This window comes from Pimephales promelas, chromosome 22 (assembly GCF_988280905.1).
Source record: "Pimephales promelas chromosome 22, fPimPro1.hap1.1, whole genome shotgun sequence".
In the NCBI taxonomy this organism is placed as follows: domain Eukaryota; kingdom Metazoa; phylum Chordata; class Actinopteri; order Cypriniformes; family Leuciscidae; genus Pimephales; species Pimephales promelas.
The window spans coordinates 10345213-10368316 of NC_142790.1; the positions used below are offsets into that span (position 1 = coordinate 10345213).

The window sequence follows — 23104 nt, forward strand, 5'->3', positions numbered from 1 at the left end:
ATATGGGAACTAATTTACTAATTTTTTAACTAATTTACGGGCATCAGGGAGCCGCTATCAATATGCGGGAATTTTATGTTATTTTTTTTTAAACAATTCAGCGCAACTCCAAAAGGAAGGACACTTTGCGGCAAAAAAGTGTTTGTTCACAGTATTTGTATTTATTCAAGATATTTTGATATCGGTTTCAAATACTGACCACTGATGAAATGAACAAGCCTGTCTTGCAAAGTGCACAGTACCAGAAAATAAAAACATTTCTGGACTTAATATTAAGATAAAGACATAAAATTGAGAGAAAAACATAAATAAACAAATAATCTGGCACCTCTAGGGTCATCATGTACACCAAGCCATGTTTTATCAGCCTTCAAAAATCTGTATGGTTTTAAACCCAATAGATATTCATATTTCATATAATATTCTTATTCCCATTCGTAAAATCAAAATGCTGCATTAGAGATCAATTTGGCTTAAGAGCTTCCTACAGGAAATTTGTGTAGTATATATTTGCTTAATTAAATACAATACACGGTGAACTATCTGCATCAGATTTGTGAACACAGTGACTACATAGAACACATAAAACTAGTCACCAAATAGTTGATTATCTATCTGCAATACTTCTGCCCTTTCCTGGCTGCATCCAAGAGCTTTTTGTTCCCTTTCGTAGTCACTTCGAGTTATGTCAGAAGTGACGGAGATTGGGGGTTTCGCATAGAAAGCCAATCCTCTTTGAGTATTTAATCACGAGCCAATGGCATGAAATGCCTTGGGGCTGCGGAAATTTGCATAGCGTACTCCGCCCTACTCCGTGAGTATAAAAGGAGGAAGTGAACGCAACCGCAGTATGTTTTCGCTTCGGAGCCAAGAGAACTTCTTCACTCCACAAGCCACACAATCTGAGTTTACTACGGTGACTCACCTCTTCGAGACGAGCGAACTCTCTGGTGTTGGTGTGACGGCGGTACCCAGCGAGTTTCACATTGCCTGCGATCTGAGCAGTGGTCTGCCAGTGTGTGTTTCTCCCTGGTCGCTTCAACATCCGCAGAGTTTTCTCCTCTCACTGAAAGAGTGTGCACGCGGCACGTCTTTTTAAAGACGCGTCTTTTTGAAGACGATCTGCCCGTGTAATTCCTGAGCGCGGTATTCTGATAGAGTCAGCTAATGGGCGCGAGCGCTGTTTGACGTGTTTGGGCTTTGATCACGCTCAGACAGCGCTCGTGGGTGTGTCACGTTCTCTCAGTGGGAACGTGATCATCTCAATGTATAACGGTTGAGACTCAATGAGCTCAGTAGAGTGAGAGTCCCCTCATCCACAACCCGAACCATTTTCTCCATGAGAGATAATGCTTTGGCTGGTGGCCAGGGTGACCAAAAAGACGTTAGGTCTGGAACTAAACTGACGAAATTCCTCGGTCCACACCCCGTCTTTCACGTTGCAACCCACGTGGTCCAGAGTGAGTGGGCGGGGCCGTTCGCGGGCCCGCGTTCTCATTCGGTCCCCCAGCTGATGAAATCATGTTTATCGCCGCATCACAAGGTGAGCTGGAGTCTTTGGAGATGGCTCGTCTGTGCTGCTGTCCTCGGATGTGCTAGCATAGCGAGCTTGATTCAGGGCTCACAGCTATGCTTCCCGGTCTGCCACGAGTATCGGGTTTGTGTGGAAAATTCTGCCATATCCCGAGCACTTAAGGCTGATGATTGGTTTTTGGGGGTGGCGAACCCAAAACCTTTCTACCCGGATGTGCATGAAGAGGCCGTGAGATTGTGGAAGTCTCCTTTGACTTTCACGATCACTCAACAGCCTCTTCCGCCTTCTCTGCCCTCCTGAGGCCACAGTCTAGGGTGCACTGGGGTTCCCCCCTGTGGAGTGTTCTGTGGAAACACTTAGGTGTCCCCACAGTGCCTCCACCTGGTGTGGCAGCCCTAAGCACCCCTCCAATGCCTGTAGGTTCTTGTCTACTCCGGTGGCGGGGACCTATAGAGCTGCGGGGCAGGCTGCCACCTCACTGTTTGTTATTGTCATTCTCATGGGTGTTCAGTGACATGCACGAGGGTAGGGCTGATTCAGAGCTCATCCTTGAGCTGCATGCCGTCGATGACCTCGCTCTACGAGCGGGGAAGGTGACCGCATGCTCCCTGAGTCAGGTGATGTCCATGCGTGTGGTCAGACACTTTTGGCTTAACCTGGTTGATGTGCGTGAGGTTGAGTGAACCAGTTCCTCAACTTTTCCCATATCCCAGGCTGGCCTCTTCGGCGGCGCAATCGAGAACGCTGCCCAACAGTTCTCGGCCGCCCAGAAGCGGACTGTGGCTTACCTGACTCTGCGGTTTCTGCTGCTACTAGCCGCCGGCTCAGATGCGCCAGTCCGCTTGCCGCCGAATGCGCCCTCCTGCGACTTCCGCCCCCTCCCGTCCGGCCCCAGCAGCACCGGGCCGTGCCGTGAGGTGGTCGTAGGGAGGCGCCCCTGCCCGTACCAGCCCCGCAGCCCCCTGCGACGCTCCCGTTACGGCCAGCTCGGGTATGGGTTGCAGTTCTTCAGGGAGTGGTCAGGGCCACTCCTTCCCCCGATGGAGGGCTGGGGGAGAATCTTTTCTCAAAGAGCTGCATTCCATCTCCGAGCACACAGAGCAAGGTGAAAGTGCGCAACGGCCCCGTGCCTCGCCACTCTCATTCTCCTCTGTCCTCGAGGGTGCGGATGGGAGGTGTGTCGTCCCTGGACCACACCACTCCCCTCCCCCTCTATCGCCAGACCCCCGTGGAACGTGCGTCCTTCCCTGGTCTCTTCTGTCGGGGAGCGGGGTTTGACTGTGCATCCATGTGGGGTAACTCCTGTGCGCATGCCAGTCTCCCCACCTCGCTGCCCCTCCGGGGGGACGCCTGTGGTTCGTATGACCCTGCTGGTGCAGTTCCTGGGAGCTTGGCTAGAGCTCCCCGGCCTGTCCCGCTGGGTCATCAGAACGATCAGATTCGGCTACGCGATTCAGTTCGCACAGTCTCCTCCCCGTTTCAGGGGAGTTCGCTCCACGATGGTCGGTGGCAACGCCCCGGTCATGAGAGCGGAGATTGCAAACCTGCTGGCGAAGGGTGCAATCGAGACGGTCCCTCCAGCCGAGATGAGGTCCGGGTTTTACAGCCCCTACTTCATTGTCCCCAAGAAGACCGGTGGGTTACGACCGATCCTGGATCTGCGCATTTTGAACCGTACTCTCCATCGACTACCGTTCAAAATGCTCACAGCCAAACGCATTTTCGAATGCGTCCGGCCTCAGGATTGGTTTGCAGCGATCGACCTGAAGGACGCGTACTTTCATGTCTCCATTTTGCCTCGACACAGACCGTTTCTTCGGTTTGCTTTCAAAGGCCAGGCAAATCAGTACACAGTTTTCCCATTTAGGTTAGCTCTGTCACCTCGCGTCATTACGAAGATCGTCGAGGCAGCCCTTGTTCCCTTCACGAACACGGGGTTCGCATCCTGAACTATCTCGACGATTGGCTGATACTGGCACACTCTCGAGAACAGGTTTGCGAACACAGATACCTGGTGCTCCGGCACCTAGCCCGTCTGGGCCTTCGGGTCAACCGGGAGAAGAGCAAACTTTGCCCCGTGCAGAGGATCTCTTTTGTCGGCAAGGAGATAGACTTGGTCGCCATGTCCGCGCAGCTCACGAATGAGCGCGCGAACTCACTGCTGACTTGTCTTCGACAGTTCGAGGGCAAGAGTGCGGTCCCACTGAAACTTTTTCAGAGGCTCCTGGGGCATATGGCATCTGCAGCCACGGCAACGCCGCTCGGATTGCTTCATATGAGACCGCTTCAGCTGTGGCTTCGCGATCGAGTCCCGAGGTGGGCATGGCATCTCGGCTCGCTCCGAGTTCCAGTGACTCCAGCGTGCCGCCAAACCTTCTTCCCGTGGTCGAACCTCAGCATTTTTATGGGCCGGTGTCCCTCTTCAGCGAGTTTCCAGGCATCTCGTTGTCTCCACGGATGCATCTACCACGGGTTGGGGTGCTATGTGCAATGGGCATGCAGTCGCGGGTTCCTGGACAGGACCCCAGCGCCTCATGCACATCAATTGCTTTGAGCTGCTGGCAGTACGCCTGGCCCTGCACCGCTTTTGAGCACTGCTCAGGGGTCAACACGTACTTGTCTGTTCAGACAATACCGCTACAGTAGCGTACATTTACCACCAGGGTGGTCTACGCTCACGTCGGTTGTCGCAGCTCGCCCGCCACCTCCTGCTATGGAGTCAGAAGCATCTGAGGTCCCTTCGTGCAGTGTACATTTCAGGAGACCGGAACCTGGCGGCCTACGAGCTGTCACGGGTCTGCCCTGTCTCCGGCGAATGGCGACTCCATCCCCAGACGGTCCAGCTGATTTGGGACCAGTTCGGGGAGGCACAGATAGACCTGTCGCCTCTCGGGACTCATCCCACTGCGCCCAGTTTTATCCCTGTCTGAGGGCACGCTCGGCACAGACGCACTGGCGCACAGCTGGCCGCGGGGCCCACGCAAGTATGCGTTTCCCCCATGCGTTTCCCCCCCCCCCAAGGAGGACGAAGAGCAGGTCTTGTTGGTAGCCCCTTACTGGCCCACCAAGACGTGGTTCTCCGAACTGATGCTCCTCGCGACAGCACCTCCTTGGCCTTTCCTCTGAGGACACTCTCAAAGACGGGGCATCCTGTGGCACCCTCGTCCCGAGCTCTGGAGCCTACACCTGTGGCTCCTGGATGGGATGAGGCAGGTTTGAGTTCGCTGCCACCTGCGGTGGCGGCAACCATCACTTCCCCTAGAGCGTCGTCCACGGGACACCTCTACGTGTCGAAGTGGAACCTCTTCGTCAACTGGTCAACTCTTTTGACTTCCAATTTGTTTTCAGTTTTCACGTCTGTTCCCCTGTCTGAGTTTCCCGCCACCAATCTGTATCACAGAGTGTGTACCTTGCCATTTTCTTCTGCCTGAATGATGAGAAGTGCTTTCAAATCTGTCCAGTTTTACTATTTACTTTTTTTATATATTTTTTTACTTCTTAGTAGTTTTGCTCTTAAAAACATGAGATGCATAACAGTTACTAAAGGGGTTACTTCCAAAGTGGCCTCAAAGATGACATAAAATGATTTAAAACAAGCTAAAACAATTAACCAAATCAAGATATTTCTTATTTTAATGTATCCCCGTACCCCTAGCCACTGTTTGCATCATTTTAAAGGGTAACATTCTTTGTGGTCTGTCTGTACAAATTTGCATTTGTGGAGTGATCTGAATCTGTGTTTTGTCTTCTTATTTGCAACTAAATTGAAGTCAAAAAGGTTAAGAACCACTGCTCTAAATGTAATTGTTTTTAAGTAAATGGCACACCAAACAAAGAGGAATATAAAAGTTTTCGATTTTTCTACATTAGTTGAGGCAGTGATTATTGTTCATTTATACACTACCATAATACAATGGACAAATAAAGAGTCACTCAAAACAAATGCCAGTATGACACAAGTAGGCTGTGATCATCTAAAAAACAAACAAACAAAAAAAAATAGTCTTTTCTATGGGGTGTGTGAAGTGATTGTGAAATGATTTAAAAATTATAATTGTACAGATTATTTGAATGAAATTTCTCCAGATGCTAGTAATTATATATATGTTAAAGGGATACTCCACTTTTTTGGGAAATAGGCTCATTTTAAAACTCCCCCAGAGTTAAACAGTTGGGTTTTACCGTTTTTGAATCCATTCAGCCGATTTTCTGATATTTAGAAGAATATCAAGTCAAGTCAAGTCAAGTCACATTTATTTAAATAGCGCTTTTCACAATACAGATTGTATCAAAGCAGCTTCACACTGATAACATGAAAGTAGCACAACACAGATCAACAACATTGCTAAACACTAAATAACCCCAACTGAGCAAGCTCAAAGCAAGCCAAAAGCAAGGCGACAGTGGCAAGGAACCAAAACTCCATCAGATTGGATGGAGAAAAAACCTTGGGAGAACCCAGGCTCAGTCAGGGGCCAGTTCTCCTCTGGCTTACATTCATATTGTTTAAATATAAATATTAAATATAAATATTGTTTATGAATAAAACGGCGCCATAACATATCGCAGGCGTTGAGTCGTCTCTTCACAGGCGTTGAGTCGTCTCATCACAGGCGTTGGGGCATCCGAAATCCCTGTGAGAGGCTGGACACAAAACTGGACCTGACGAACGCCATTTTTCTCGGGACAAGCGTCCCGAGATAACAGCAGAAAGGCAGATGGGAAATAATTAGCATAGCTGATGTTCATAATGATTTCCGTTATAACTCACAAACTCTCCCTAACCTGAACTCTCCGCAACCCAACCATACGCGCCGACCATACGCGCCGACCCGTTTGTCTAAAAGACTGTCGAGCCCCACTGGTGCGTTAAGCAGTTTCAGTGGCAAACGGTTCCGTATGGCATAACAGAGGACTAAAAGGTAAGCATTATGTGAATGCTTGACTAAAGAGAAGTGTCTTTAATCTAGTTTTAAACTGTGTCAGCGAGTCAGAGCCTCGGACCGTATCGGGAAGGCCATTCCAGAGTTTTGGAGCTAAATGCGAGAACGCCCTCCCTCCTTTACTGGACTTCGATATCCTAGGAATGACCAGAAGCCTTGAATTTAGTGATCTTAAGGAACGCGGTGGATTGTAGGGCGAAAGAAGGTCCGTTAAGTACATAGGAGCTAAACCATTTAGGGCTTTATAGGTCAGTAGCAGTATTTTGTAATTGATACGGAACTTAATAGGTAACCAGTGTAGAGATGATAAAATCGGTGTTATATGATCATATTTTCTTGACCTAGTAAGAACTCTAGCAGCTGCATTTTGTACTAACTGTAGCTTGTTTATTGAGGATGCAGGACAACCAGCTAATAAAGCATTACAGTAATCTAGTCTCGAGGTCATGAATGCATGAACTAATTTTTCAGCATCAGAAACAGATAGCATGTTACGCAGCTTAGCAATGTTTCTAAGGTGGAAAAAGGCTGTTCTTGTAACATATGAAATATGATTTTCGAACGACAAGTTGCGGTCTAGTATAACACTCAGGTCTTTTACTGTAGTGGGTAAAGTAACAGGACAACCGTCTATATTAAAGTTGTATTGTGAGAGGTTTTGTGAGTAGTTTTTTGGACCAAAATCAGTAACTAGACAGTTTGTGGTCCCATTGACTTCTATAGTAGGAAAAAAAATATACTATGGAAGTCAATGGGACTAGAAACTGTCTGGTTACTGATATTCTGTGTGGTTCAAAAATGGTAAAACTCAACTGTGTAACTCTGAGGGAGTAAAATGAGCCTAATTTATTTCCAAAAAAGTGGAGTATCCCTTTAAAAGAATCTCAAAATTACCTATATATTATAGTTTTATTCTGTATTTGGTCCTCCCTCTACCAAATAACACCACTTACCTTCCAAGTTCAAGTTTTTTTCACCTCAAGCTTACTTTTGATTTAAACATAGTAAAAATGTTAAACTATGTTAAGCCAAAGAGTTTGAAGTATGTTCTCTAATATATATATTTAAAAAAAGATGTTTGACATTTACCTTACCTAGTCATCCAGTTGCAGTATACAGTATGTGATGTGTGTGTTTGATGTCAGATACTCGCGTGAGAGGATGGCTCCTGCTGGATTCCTACACACCAACATTCCTACTCACCATTACCTACCTCCTAACAATCTACCTGGGAACAAAATACATGAAAAACAGACCAGCATACTCACTGAAAAATATTTTACTGCTGTACAACTTCTCTATTACTATGTTGTCATGCTACATGCTGGTTGAGGTGAGTGTACAGTATGTTTACATGCACAGCAGCAATACAGTTGCCCATTTGCTGGTGTCCAGTGTCCTTTAAGCTGTATATCTAACTCTGTGTTTCATGTGTTTGGTAGCTGATATCATCAGTCTGGTCTGCAGGTTACCGTCTTCAGTGTCAGGGATTGCATGAAGCTGGTGAAGCAGATATCAGGGTGAGTAAGAAAAACAGCACTATACAGTTGTGCTTGACTACTATTTAAGGCATTCCACAAACAAATTAAAAGGGACCTATTATGTCTCCTTTTAAAAGATGTAATATAAATTTCAGGTGTCCCTAGAATGTGTCTGTGAAGTTTCAGCTCAAAATACTCCATTGATCATTTATTATACCTTGTTGTAAATGCTCATTTTTGAGTGGAAGGAAAAACATGCTGTTTTCGTGCATGTATCTCTAAATGCAAATGAGCTGCTACTCCCCACCCGAAGAAGTCCAGAAGAGGGCGGAGGCTTTACAGCTTGTACCTTTGCATAAAAAGCAAATACTTTGCTAAAGACTAACAAAACATCTGTTTGGTTTTGATGATCATCTCTATCGTGGCCATGCTCACGTGACAATGCAGTTGTCCATCATTATGAAAATTTATTATCTCTGCTGTAGACTTCTGCGTGTGTGTATATATATATATATATATATATATATGTATATATATACACTTCTTATCATTGATTGTTGAGTGCTCTCCACCCGTATTAATTATCTGAACATACTCCTCCTGAACTTTGTTAATAAAACATCAACATTTCACGAGTTCACACTTACATACAATTAGAGGGGGTAAAATTGAATGCTTATTTGGTAGGGCTGGGTAATAAATATCGATTTCTCGATATTAATCGATTCTCATTTTTACGAACCGATATCGATTCTTAAATCTCAAAAATCGATTAGTCATCCTGTTTCATTTGAATGAATGGGACATTGTATCGCAGCTGCGCGCATCCAAAAAATCTCAATAATCTTTGTCCTTTGTTACTATTGATATGAAACAATTTTCAAATTACATCCATTTTCTTTAGAAATTCAAAAACATAAATAATGTTTTGGCGCTGTGGCGTGAGATCGCTCTGGCGCAGCTCAAGAGAAGCAGCAGCGCTGATCTCTCTTCCGGGTTAATAATACCAGTTACAGCGTGAAATAAACATGAATGAGCATCTGAAAGTGTGTTAAAAGATAGAGTACAACTTATCAAAATCCGTATCATGTCACATTGATTCGCTCAATCAGCGTTTCAACCGAGGAAAGACGTCAGTTAAACAGCTTGTAATCAATGTCACGTATCGTCATATTTACCTCAGAAAACCCACATAAACTCGTTAGTCAGCTAGAAAAAAATAACTCCAGAGAGGAGCATTTTGCTAATACACCATATTACATATGCATTATAATCTTAATGTTCTTCAATATTTAATGCATATTTGAATAAATCTGGCAAGTTTTTATGACAGCCACCGTTTAAATGTTTATATTTCATATAATCTTCTTATTATAAAAATAAATAAAAGTGTAATTTAAGTGTTTGTATAGCTACAAAACAGTTCATTATTACCTTCATATAGGCTAATAGGCTACAATAAGACTCCCAAAGTTTACAGCATTTTAAAGATTTGATTCCCTTGAGAAAAATGGCCATTTATTGTAACTGATATCCAACATAATCGATATTGAATCGAATCGAACCGTAATCGAAATCGAATCGAATTTCAAGCTTGTGAATTGAAATCGAATTGAATTGTGAAATCTGTCTCAATACCCAGCCCTATTATTTGGCGTGTTGTCTGGGTGGAGGGCTCAGAGTTCGGCCCAAACCCAGAGTACTCCCCCCAAAAGACCAGAGGAAAGCCGCTGGACTAAAGACCCCCCAAATGAGTGCCGAGTTTGACAGGTTGGCATCTCGAGAAAGGGTCTGGGGGCTTGACCAGGAAAGCTCGTGGTGGTAGCTCACTGCACTCTCCTGATGGGCCCTGATGGCCCACAAACAGGGAGCAGTTGTAATTTGGAATGACAAATTTGGAGTGCTGCTAAACTGTCAATGGATTGAGTTTAGACTGCAGAGTCTCTTTTCACTAATTGAGTGCTCTCCACCCTTGTTAATTATCTGAACGTGCTCCTCCCGAACTTTGTTAATAAAACATCATTTAATCAGATGTCAGGAAGAAAAAATGTTTTGTCCTCAACAAAGGGCTAGGGCTGGATGCATTCGGTACGCCATCAGAGTATCGTGAGACCGTGGGTGGTGTACACCCATAAAAAAGTCAATTTTGCATAATAGGTCCCCTATAAGTTTATGATCACACTCTGGCACATAAGTGCATTAACACTACTGCATGAGCTTTGTCATCTGATATATGTAAATATTATGGTATATATAGCATATATAGTATATATCACAATATTTATGCACATCAGCTGACATATGATTACATTTAACTTGCCCCAAAATTTGTTTTATATGGATAGGTAGCAAAAGTACTGTGGTGGTACTATTTCTCCAAGCTGATTGAGTTCCTGGACACCATCTTCATTGTGCTAAGGAAGAAAAACATCCAGATCAGTTTCCTGCATGTGTATCATCATGCTTCTATGTTTAACATCTGGTGGTGTGTCCTCAACTGGATACCCTGTGGACAGAGTAAGTGAGCCTAAAGGACAAAGTTACCTCAATGAAAGGTCACAGGTTTAATAAGAGACCATACTGTTTTGAGGAAATGTGTCAAGGTTTTATTGTTTTAAGATGATTTTTCTAAAAAATGAGGTTAGGTTTATGTTTTAACAATAGCCAGTGTATAATAATGTAGATTTTATTATTAGTGTAAATTTAGAATATTACATGCAATATATTCAGTATTCACACACTGTGGTTAAAAGTGTGAAACACTTTTTGGATGTAGCCAAAAACTTACCTGCTTATTTTTTTTAAATCAAAAATAGATGTAAAAGCAGTAATACTGTGATAGTTACAATGTACAATTAGAATGTAAATTGTAAACTGGTTTCTGTTGTAATATATTTTAAAATGTAATAATTCCTGTGATGGCAAAGCTGAATTTTCAGCAGTAATTATTACAGTCTTCAGTATCACATGATCTTTCAGAAATCATTCTAATATGCTGGTTTGGTGCTAAAGAACTTTTCTTTTTATTGTTAATGTTAAACACAGTTGTGCTGCTTACTATTTCTTCTGGAAACAGTTTTTTTTTTACCCAGAAGTAATTATTATACATTTTTAAAGCCAGACAAGTATGTGTATGTATGTTTATTTGGCACTTAATCTTGCATGCTGCAATGCCAATGCCATGATGGTTCAGTTCAACCTGTATAATGTAACATCTTTGTCCAGGTTTCTTTGGACCGATGCTAAACAGTTTCATCCATATCCTCATGTATTCTTACTATGGTCTGTCAACCATCCCATCCATGCACAAATATCTGTGGTGGAAACGCTACCTCACCCAGGGTCAGCTGGTCAGTGTGCAAATTCTCTATACAACTAGCCTCTGCTCTTACATTCCCTTATCCCTTCACATTTCCAAGCAGTCCTTATGAGACCTTCCTTCTGCCATCACAGGATAAATGAAATGCTTATATATTACACTGATGTCGTCATTAGTACTGCTCATCTTCTACTTCACTTTCCTCGCGTTATAAGCTATTGCCACCTAGTAATAAGGCATACTGATGGTATTACATACAGTAGATCATTAGATGACGCAAATCATTCTGTTTGATTTCCTCAGTTTTTTAATTAGAAAACTCTACCATTAATTTTACTTTAATGGAAGGGGTAGATTTAGGGTAAGGTTTGGGGGTAGGTTATCATCTATAATTACCACGAGTCAGTTTTAATTTGATTGTATATTTTGTTTTTCATACTTTATAAGATTCAAAAGCAATAGAACTTATAGACTTACAAACCTTTCATACATAAAATAATATACCATACCATACCATCTTCTTCCGCTCATCCGGGGCCGGGTCGCGGGGGCAGCAGTCTAAGCAGAGATGCCCAGACTTCCCTCTCCCTAGACACTTCCTCTAGCTCTTCTGGGGGGATACCGAGGCGTTCCCAGGCCAGCCGGGAGAAATAGTCTCTCCAGCGTGTCCTAGGTCTTCCCCGGGGCCTCCGCCCAGTGGGACGTGCCCGGAACACCTCCCCAGGAAGGCGTCCAGGAGGCAACCGGAACAGATGCCCGAGCCACCTCAGCTGACCCCTCTCGATGTGGAGGAGCAGCGGCTCTACTCTGAGCTCCTCCCGAGTGACCGAGCTTCTCACCCTATCTCTAAGGGATCGCCCAGCCACCCTGCGGTGAAAGCTCATTTCAGCCGCCTGTATCCGGGATCTTGTCCTTTCGGTCATGACCCAAAGCTCATGACCATAGGTGAGAGTAGGAACGTAGATTGACCGGTAAATCGAGAGCTTTGCCTTACGGCTCAGCTCCTTCTTCACCACAACAGACCGGTACATCGACCGCATTACTGCTGAAGCTGCACCGATCCGTCTGTCAAACTCCCGTTCCATCCTTCCCTCACTCGTGAACAAAACCCCAAGATACTTAAACTCCTCCACTTGCGGAAGGATCTCTCCACCAACCTGAAGTGGGCAAGCCACCCTTTTCCGGCCTTGGAGGTGCTTATTTTCATCCCAGCCGCTTCACACTCGGCTGAAAACCGTCCCAGTGCACGCTGAAGGTCCTGGTATGAAGGGGCCAACACGACAACATCATCCGCGAAGAGCAGAGACGAAATCATGTGGCCCCCAAACCTGACACCCTCCGGCCCCTGGCTGCGCCTAGAAATTCTGTCCATAAAAATTTTTAACAGAACCGGCGACAAAGGGCAGCCCTGCCGGAGTCCAACATGCACCGGGAAGAAGTCTGACTTACTACCGGCAATGCGAACCAAGCTCCTGCTTCGGTCATACAGGGACCGGACAGCCCTTAGCAAAGGACCCCGGACGCCATATTCCCGGAGCACCCTCCACAGGCCGCCTCGGGGGACACAGTCGAATGCCTTCTCCAAATCCACAAAACACATGTGGACTGGTTGGGCAAACTCCCATGAACCCTCCAGCACCCTGTAGAGAGTATAGAGCTGGTCCAGTGTTCCACGGCCAGGACGAAAACCGCACTGTTCCTCCTGAATCCGAGGTTCCACTATTGGCCGTATTCTCCTCTCCAGTACCCTGGCATAGACTTTCCCAGGGAGGCTGAGAAGTGTGATCCCCCTATAGTTGGAACACACCCTCCGGTCTCCCTTCTTAAAAAGAGGAACCACCACCCCGGTCTGCCATCCCAGAGGCACTGTCCCCGACCACCACGCGATGCTGCAGAGGCGTGTCAACCAAGACAGCCCCACAGCATCCAGAGACTTGAGGTATTCTGGGCGGATCTCATCCACCCCCGGTGCCTTGCCACCGAGGAGTTTCTTGACTACCTCGGTGACCTCAGCTAGGGTCATGTACGAGTCCACCCCTGAACCCTCAGCCTCTGCTTCCTTAATGGAAGACGTGACGGCGGGATTGAGGAGGTCCTCGAAGTATTCCTTCCACCGTCCGACGACATCCCCAGTTGAGGTCAACAGCCGCCCACCCCTACTGTAAACAGCATTGGTAGGGGACTGTTTCCCTCTCCTGAGGCGCCAGACAGTTTGCCAGAATCTCTTCGAGGCCAGCCGATAGTCCTTCTCCATGGCCTCACCGAACTCCTCCCAGGCCCGAGTTTTTGCCTCCACGACCACCCGGGCCGCAGTCTGCTTGGCCTGCCGGTACCTGTCAGCTGCCTCTGGAGTCCCACGAGCCAACCAGGCTCGGTAGGACTCCTTCTTCAGCTTGACGGCATCCTTTACTTCCGGTGTCCACCACCGGGTTCGAGGATTGCCGCCTCGACAGGCACCGGAGACCTTACGGCCACAGCTCCAAGCAGCCACTTCGACAATGGAGGTGGAGAACATGGTCCACTCAGACACAATATCTCCAGCCTCCCTCGGGATCTGGTCGTAGCTCTGCCAGAGGTGAGAGTTGAAGATCTTTCTGACAGGAGATTTGGCCAAACGTTCCCAGCAAACCCTTACAGTACGCTTGGGTCCGCCAGGTCCGTCCAGCCTCCTCCCCCGCCATCGGATCCAACTCACCACCAGGTGGTGATCAGTTGACAGCTCCGCCCCTCTCTTCACCCGAGTGTCCAAGACATACGACCGCAGGTCAGATGAAACGACCACAAAGTCGATCATCGACCTACGACCTAGGGTGTCCTGGTGCCACGTGCACTGGTGGACACCATTATGCTTGAACATGATGTTCGTTATGGACAAACTGTAACTAGCACAGAAGTCCATTAACTGAACACCACTCAGGTTCAGGTCGGGGGGGGGGGGGGGGGCGTTCCTCCCAATCACGCCCCTCCAGGTGTCACTGTCATTACCCACGTGAGCGTTGAAGTCCCCCAGTAGAACAACGGAGTCCCCAGTCGGGGCTCTTTCCAGCACCCCTCCCAGAGACTCCAAGAAGGCCTGGTACTCTGCACTGCCTTTTGGCCCGTAGGCACAAACGACAGTGAGAGACCTATCTCCGACCCGTAGGCGCAGAGAAACGACCCTCTCGTTCACCGGGGTAAACTCCAACACATGGCGGCTAAGCTGGGGGGCTATAAGCAAACCCACACCAGCCCGCCGCCTCTCACCATGGGCAACTCCAGAGTGGTGAAGAGTCCATCCTCTCTCAAGGAGTGAGGTTCCAGAACCCAAGCCATGCGTAGAGGTGATTCCGACTATCTCTAGTCGGAACCTCTCAACGTCACGCACAATCTCGGGCCAATCCTCTCTGCACTGGCCCCTTACAGCTCCTCCTGCAGGTGGTGAGCCCACGGGAAGACGGTCCCACGTCGCTTCTTCGGGCTGAGCCCGGCCGGACCCCGTGGGGAGAGGCCCGGCCACCAGGTGCTCACATGCGAGCCCCAACCCCGGGCCTGGCTCCAGGGTGGGGCCCCGGCTGCGCCATACCGGGCGACGTCACGGTCCTTGTTTATACTTCCGTCATAAGGGGTTTTTGAACCGCTCTTAGTCTGACCCGTCGCCTAGGACCTGTTTGCCTTGGGAGACCCTACCAGGGGCATATAGCCCCAGACAACATAGCTCCTAGGGTCATTCGGGTACTCAAACCCCTCCACCACGTTAAGGTGGCAGTTCAAGGAGGGGTAAAACAATATAATTTTCTTCAAATGTTTGTGTTTGTCAATGAAGCATGTTTCTTCACGGGAGGCGTAACGTGTAATAGGAGTAACTTGCAAGGCAATGGTTTGTAGTACTACAGGATGCAGATGCTAGCCAAGTATTTTTGGCAATACTTTTTTTACAATTATACTTTTAAGAATATAAACAGTAGACTGAAAGTATACTTTCTTATCTGTAGTTTAAAATGGCATGGACTAATTAGTTTAAAAGTTAGTTTTGCTAGAACACTTGAAAAAGCTTTTCTGCTCTGCTCTTTTGTTGTTGTATTTCATGTGAGATGATTGTCTAATGTTCTATTCTTTGTCTCAGGTTCAGTTTGCATTGACTATAACACACACTGTAAGCGCATGGGTCATTCCCTGTGGCTACCCTATTGGCTGTCTGCAATTTCAGACCTTCTACATGTGCACACTTGTCGTCCTGTTTGTCAACTTCTACATGCAGGTGAGATTTTATACAAATTTAGTCAACTCTTCAAAATTGGGCCAGATGACATTTACCCCTTACAAAAAAAAAAAAAAAAGAAATTAAGAAAATACCAGATGGATTTTTATTTTTTGACCTCTTCTTCAGGAAATTTAAACTTGAGGATAATACCACCAAATAGAAAACCAGTGGGTGGCACACAAGTTCCAACTCTAATCCAACACACCTTAAAAATCGAACCAAATTCTTCACAATAACTTGAAAGTTACAGACAGGTGTGTTAAACTTAGCTAAACTCTGCAGGACAGTGGCCCTCAAGAGTTACACGCTCAGAAAAAAAGACCCCCCCCAAAAAATGACTGGGGCAGTGCCCTCAAAGTTTAAGCAACCACACCTCGGTCACTTTGTGTAGCATAGTATACATTTACTATATAGACAACTGTCTAAAATTAACAAACATCTTTTGAAAGTTCTAAGGGTGTACTGTTCTATGGTGTCTGTTTTATGATATGAATGCTCCAGCAGCAGTAATTTTGTAATTTGTGTCTGGAATACAAATGACAACAGGTTTTCATACATTTGTTATGAAATAGCGATCATGAGATGAATCCAAAGCGTTGTACTTGGGTAAAATGTCCATGACAAGCATCCATTGAAAAACATTTAACTGCACGTTTTGTCCACAAGTGTTACATCTGTGAAATATTGATAATTGTTTACATCAGATTTTGACTGAATAATCTGCTCTCCATCATTGTTCTTCAAAAAATTATCCAAATGTATGCCCTGTTTATGTTGTAAAACTGTATATGATCATATACAGTAGACTCTAACAAACAAACGAGCCCGGCTCCAAAGTTTATTTTTCAAAACAGTGTGGTAGGTTTACTTGTATCTAAGCAGTGCCATCGGATTTTTTGACGTCTTGAGGAGGCATATCCTCCGGACATTTTCATGTTATAAATCTTGGTGGAAAAAACTGTTTCAACAATGTGTGCTGTTTATCTTCCACATGTGCACAAAGAGGCGTTATTGTGATTATGTACAGCTGTCTGGACTATTCAGTAGCCAGATCTTGTCTGACAGGTGCACTTTTTCCCTTTATTTACTTGAAAAACAAATCCTTTTCACCCAAAAACCATTTCATTACCTCCACAAGGACGTGATAGAGAAGAAGTGAGGAGGAGAATGACTCAGAGTGTCAGTGGCAGAGTCATATCGATGATCAGAACGTATGGGCTGTACGCCATTAGCTGAATGTCTATGTAAGTAGCGAGACAATCAAATGTTTTTGGAGATTAAATCATGTCGTTTGTCTGAATTATTGGCCATCATTAAAGGGCACCTATTATAGAAAATTCACTTTTACATGGTGTTTGAACATAAATGTGTGTTGGCAGTGTGTGAGCAAAACCACCCTAGAATGCTAAAAATCCACCCAGTGTTTTTTTTGTACAATCTCAATAAATCATATGCACTGTCTCAGAACGAGCTGTTCTGAGATTCAGCTCTTTGAGATGTAGAATTGAGCAAGGGGTTTGACTGACAGTGTGGTTGTGGCCTAGTCCCCACCCTCGGTGATCTGTACACACCATCCTCTATTGTTTCAACGACAGCCGGTAATGTCTCTTGGAAACATAAGTGTTCTGTCGTGGACTTCTGGGTTAATCCGGTTGTTGTGGCTTAAAAGTTAATCCTCAAGTGTGGATCGTCGTCTACTGTTTGCGATCCAACGTCACCTCTAGTAAGTGTATTTTATGATTTTTGAGCAAATAGTCATTTCAGTCTGTCAGCCAATTCAACAACAAATGCGTCTAAAGTTGTTGTTGTAGGATGTCTGTGTATATAATTTAAACATTGTTTGTATAGTGTGTAACCACACGTTTATAAATATATATTTAAAGATATTGTATTAAAAACTGCTTATGAAGAGTTCAGATGCAAAAGCCTCTAAGTGCCATTTTAAATTTTCTTCTAAAATGATCATTTTTATCAAGCTTGTATATTTAAGTTCAGTAATTTCACTTAAATGGCAATGAAGATTACCTATTAATTGTCATTTAAGTGAAATTACTGAACTTTAATATACAAGCTTGATATAAATGGTCATTTTAGAAGAAAATTTCAAATGGCATTTAGAGGCTTTTGCATCTGAACTCTTCATATATATTGTTGTTCTTTAAGTTAGCCATCTTCTCACAAATACGCGATTACAACTCTACATGAATGTATGAATGTATCAAATAACCATACCGATTCAAACGTACACTGGATGACTGACAAAACAGCGCGTCTCTCTCCCCTTCTGCTTACCGACTGCCATAGGTATCAAGTTAGGCCCTCATCCAAAGGCAGGGCGGGGATATGCAGCTCATTTGCATTTAAGGTGGTATACACCCAAAACAGTTCATTTTTAATCAGGCCTCAAAATGACATTTTCAAATGGTTATAATAAATTAACTATGGGGTATTTTGAGCTGAAACTTCACAAATACATTCTGGGGACACCTGAGACCAATATTACATCTTGTAAAAAGGGGCATAATAGGTGTCCTTTAATAAATTGTTACACCATTCTTTTGTTCCAAACAATTTCTTTTGGAGTCTGATTGCTGTCTGAATTGACCGTATAGCGATTGTTTACGTATAGCCTTGCGATGTAGCATGTGTTTATATGTATGGACATGATTGATTGTTCAGTCCCACTCTATATTAAGTGATGGGATACTTCACCTCTGGAAAGATGAATGTGTATTTAAAATGGGTCATTTATGTAGAAGAAATGTGAAATTATTTTTGAATTTGGAGCTTTCTAAACTGAGAAAAGCCAGAAATGTGGATGAAAGACAACAACTCCCAGTATGCACAGTATTCACTGCACTAGGAGGCCATGCCTACCGGTAACAGAGTATAGTAGTTAACTCTTTCCCCGCCAAACACGGAATTTTCCGGGTTTTAAGAAAAAACGCATCCCTGCCAAAAACTGAATTTTCCGGGTATCCGTGTTTTAGGTGGTATACGGTAAGGAGGACCCACGCGCATGTTCTGAAAGAGTACGCAACTCTTTGATCAACGAAACAGATTGCAATCGTCTCAAACGTGAGTAGTGAGAATGTAACGTTAGCTCAAAATATCAGACAGACAAATGCAGAGGTATACGGCTGATCAAGTACTGGAGGTGTTGATGGACTCGGAGTCCAATCACTCTTTATTTGATAATTCTGAATCTGATCCGGACGAAGTAGTCAGTGAGAGAGATGCTGCACATGTTGTCACAGAAAATTCTGTGACAACATGTGCAAAACGAAGACAAAACAAAGACAAAGTTCACCTGTGTGTCGAAGATTGGACAGTGACAATTCAGACTGTGACATTACAGACTGTGATACTTCGGACAGTGAGTGGACTCATTCAAGGTCAAGATCTAGTTCGTCTTTCCAAGGTGCCAGAACGCGTAGAGGTAAGACACCATAAGAAAATATCTGAGAAAGTGTTCTATCTTTATGGGATAATATATAACACTATAATATTTGTGTGTGAGTGTGCAGGCATTTATGTGTGGCTGTGTGTGGAAATATGAGCGTGTAATTGTCAAATTCTTTCTCTCTTTGTGCACATTTACCAAATTGTAATGTGTATTTATATGTGTGTGTGTATCTAGGTCTGTTTATTGAATGTAATTCCAATTATTCATATCATTATTCACAGGTAGAACACCGAGAGGCAGAGGCAGAACGAATAGAGGTAAGATAAGAAAATATCTGAGAAAGTGTTATATCTTTTTGGGATAAAATACATACATTTATTTTTAAATATATAGGCCTATATATATATATATATATATATACACTATAATATTTGTGTGTGAGTGTGCATGCATTTATGTGTGGCTGTGTCTGTAAATGTGAGCTTGTAATGGCCAAATTGTTTCTTTTTGTGCACATTTACCACATTGTAATATGTATATATATATATATATATATATATATATATATATATATATATGTGTGTGTGTGTATGTATCTATGTCTGTTTATTGAAAGTAATTCCAAAAATTTATATAATTATTTACAGGTCTCAGAAAAAAAGGTACGAAAGCCGTCACTGGGGCGGTACCTTTTCAAAAGGTACACTTTTGTACCTAAATGGTGCATATTGGTACAATTATGGTACCAATATGCACCCTTTAGGTACAAAAGTGTACCTTTTGAAAAGGTACCGCCCCAGTGACAGCTTTCGTACCTTTTTTTCTGACAGTGAGAAGTATAACACAGCAAGGCAGAGGTCGGATGTGTCAAGAACATCAACATGGTGCTGCTGGTGACCAAACAAGGGACACTTTGATCCATCCAGCTGAAGATGCTGAACCTGATGATCCTGAGTGGCATGAAATTAACTGGCAGCCAAAAAACATTCCCTTCACCGAGAATCCTGGGCCTATTGGTCATGCTGCTGCTCTTGAGTCAGAACAACCTGTAGACTTTATTGAGTTGTTCTTTTCTGATGTACTGATTCAAAGCATTGTTGATCAGACTAACCTGTATGCAGATCAGTGTATTCAGGCTATGGATGACACTTCACAACATGCTAGGTATCATGCATGGAAGCCTGTCACAGTCTCAGAAATGAAAACGTTCATGGGGCTCCTTTTTCTCACTGGTATCATTCATAACCCTGAACTTGATATGTACTGGTGTACAGATGACATGTTAGCTACCCCCTACTTCAACAAAGTCATGCCTCGCAACAGGTTTGAAATCATATGGAGATTTCTTCACTTCAATGATAATACAATAAAGCCAGACAATTGTACTGACAGGCTGTACAAAATCCGCCCTGTCTTGGATCACCTTGTGTCTAAATTCCGTGAAATGTATCAGCCCAAGTCAAACATTTGCATTGATGAGGGGATGTTTCTGTGGCATGGACGCCTAGCTTTCAGGGTGTACAATCCCCGGAAACCCATCAAATTTGGAATAAAATCCTACATCTTGTGCGATTCTGATACAGGGTACTGTTTTAACATGAAGCCCTTTTGTGGGGAAAGCGCTGCCCTGGGAGACACGGTTGTTTCTCTTCTTGATCGCCTAGTAGGTCATGGCTACAGATTGTTTATGGACAACTTGTACAACTCTGTACAACTGTGTGAGCGCCTACTTGATGTGAAAACCCATGTATGTGGTACAATTAGGAAAAACAGAGGTGATCATTCGAGATGCTGACCTTAGGATTGGGGAAACAATCGTGCGTCACAAAGGAAATGTGATGGTCTTGGCATGGAGAGACAAACAAACAGTGAAAATGGTTACAACTTTCCCTCAGAACAACATGGAACGTGTTGAGGTGTTGGCAGAGAGGCCACCAAGAAAAAGTTGCAAAGCAAAAACCAGCATGCATTGCAGAATACAATCATGAAATGAATGGCGTTGACAAACTAGACCAAAACATTGTGTACTACCCTTTTATTAGGAAGTCACACAAGTGGACAAAGAAATTTATCATGTATCTGTTTCAGATCAGTTTGTTCAACGCTTTTGTCACTTACAAAGCGAAAAACCCACAGGGTAACACTCTTCTCTCATTCACCCAGAGTGTTATAAAATCATGGACCAGCCAAGAGTATGCTGGTGGTGGGGAAGAAAGTGTTGAGCCTCCAACTGAAAAAATTCCAAGAGCACCATACACTGACCCAACCAACCGGCTGAATGCCAGTTTTGCTGTTCATGAACTTGTTCCAATCCTGCCCACTCCCAAAAAGCAACACCCAACCAGAGGATGCAGAGTTTGTGTACGTAAGGGGTTGCGGAAGGAGACCTCGTTCTACTGCAAAAGTTGTGGTGTCCCCTTACAATGTTACTCCGTGTAGCACTCAAAATCAAATTACAGTGCCTAAATTTGATATATTTTACATTTATTTATTTATATTTATTTTGGAAAGTTTTATATATGAAGAAAACAACATCTGAATGTATTCTGCTTGAAAATGCACTTGTTTGATAAAAATGCCCTTTTCTCAGTTTTTTGTCCAAAATGTTCAAGTGGCAATAAAAAAAGAACAAATGAAGATAAAATAAAATTGTTTTTTGTTTTTTTTTTTGCCTAAAAGCAGAGGCTCAGATCTTTATTTTAATATATAGCTTCTTCATATTTTCATAGAAGAAAATATTCAACAGGCCATTAAAGTTTAGCGAAAATCGTCAAAAACCCTGGCGGTGGCTGGCAACTTTTTTTTTTAAAACGCTGGCGGGGAAAGAGTTAAACAACAAATCTAGGCTACTAGTGAGTTTCCGACTCCATGATGAGTCTGCCCGAAAATGTGTCCAGGATTCAGCTTTTGCGTTCTACAGTCGCTATTCATTATGTTTACTATGGCAAGCAGGACGAGGCTAGGCCCGTGGGAGAACGATGCAAGACTGGTGGCGTGATTACCGATCAGCGACACTGGTGAGACACACCGGTCTCGTATCTCTCACTGAGGAGCAGGGGTTTTTCTTGGAAATGTTAAAACGCACATCAACAGATCACTTGTTTAGCGTTTATGTAAACATTACATTCAGATTCACGAATCGGAATGAATTCAGTTACATTGAAACAAAAAATGTGCATGTAAACAATATATGGTGACTGCAGAAAGCAAAAGCTGAATCCAGGACATCGATGGCCGGACATGTCCGGGAAAAAGAGGATGGTAACCTCGGTAACACTTTAGAATACGGTTCCTTCGTTAATGAATAACTACACAAGAACTATGAGTAACACAATATTAACAATCTAGTAACTATTATTAACTAACAAGAAACTCTGATTAACGAACTAGTAAGTAATAGCGCACAGACGAAAGTGGTAGTTCACTATTAAGTAATCAATAACTACTATTTTTTTAATACTTCCCAGAGAACTACTGAAAAAGTTTATTAACAATCTAGTAACTATTATTAACTAAACTAAATTCTTATTAACAAATTAGTAAGTAATAGCTCACAGATGAAAGTGTTACTAGATACTTCTGTGGGAATTACTAATTATTTGGATTCGTATTATAAAGTGAAGATCATTGGAACTAACTAATAATTACTCAAGTGTTACTAAAGACATTTTCTAAAAGTTACTAAAGTTCACCAAAAATCTCAAACGTTTGCACAAATCATGACTAGATCATGTAGTAACACATGAGTAATTACTAGTTAGTTCCAGTGATCTTCACTTTATAATACGGATCCAAATAATTAGTAATTCCCACAGAAGTATCTAGTAACACTTTCATCTGTGAGCTATTACTTACTAATTATTTGCAGCCCATTCTCACTCCCAAGGCGTCACCTAACTGACGCCTTGGGAAGCATTTGGACATGCTTCAATACCTGACGCTTTAGGCGCCCTTTAGCGTCAGTTAGATGACGCCCTAGGATCGCGTGTACCCTACCCCCACCCCACACCTAAACCTAACCGCGTCCTCTAACTGACGCTTTCCTTTAGCGTCAGTTAGATGACACCGTAGGATCGCGTCATGTAAGTGACGCTAAAGGGCGCCTAAAACGTCAAATATTGAAGCATGGTCAAAGGTGACGCCTTGGGGTGAGAATGCGTTGTTATTTGGATCCGTATTAT

General features: G+C 43.8%; 1 protein-coding gene across 3 annotated transcripts in view; it reads left to right on the forward strand.

Annotated features, from left to right (window-relative positions):
• The window catches only part of elovl2 (ELOVL fatty acid elongase 2), a 108901-nt gene that overhangs the window by 83267 nt on the left and 2530 nt on the right, over positions 1-23104 (forward strand). For 2 of the 3 annotated variants that reach the window (XM_039666557.2, XM_089125565.1), the window contains 5 exons: positions 7623-7810; positions 7920-7997; positions 10304-10475; positions 11184-11308; positions 15380-15514. In XM_039666557.2, the coding sequence (XP_039522491.1) occupies positions 7623-7810; positions 7920-7997; positions 10304-10475; positions 11184-11308; positions 15380-15514 (698 nt within the window). Of the gene's footprint in view, positions 1-7622; positions 7811-7919; positions 7998-10303; positions 10476-11183; positions 11309-15379; positions 15515-18875; positions 19241-23104 lie in introns of those variants that run through there. The other variant, XM_089125564.1, reaches the window with a different exon arrangement.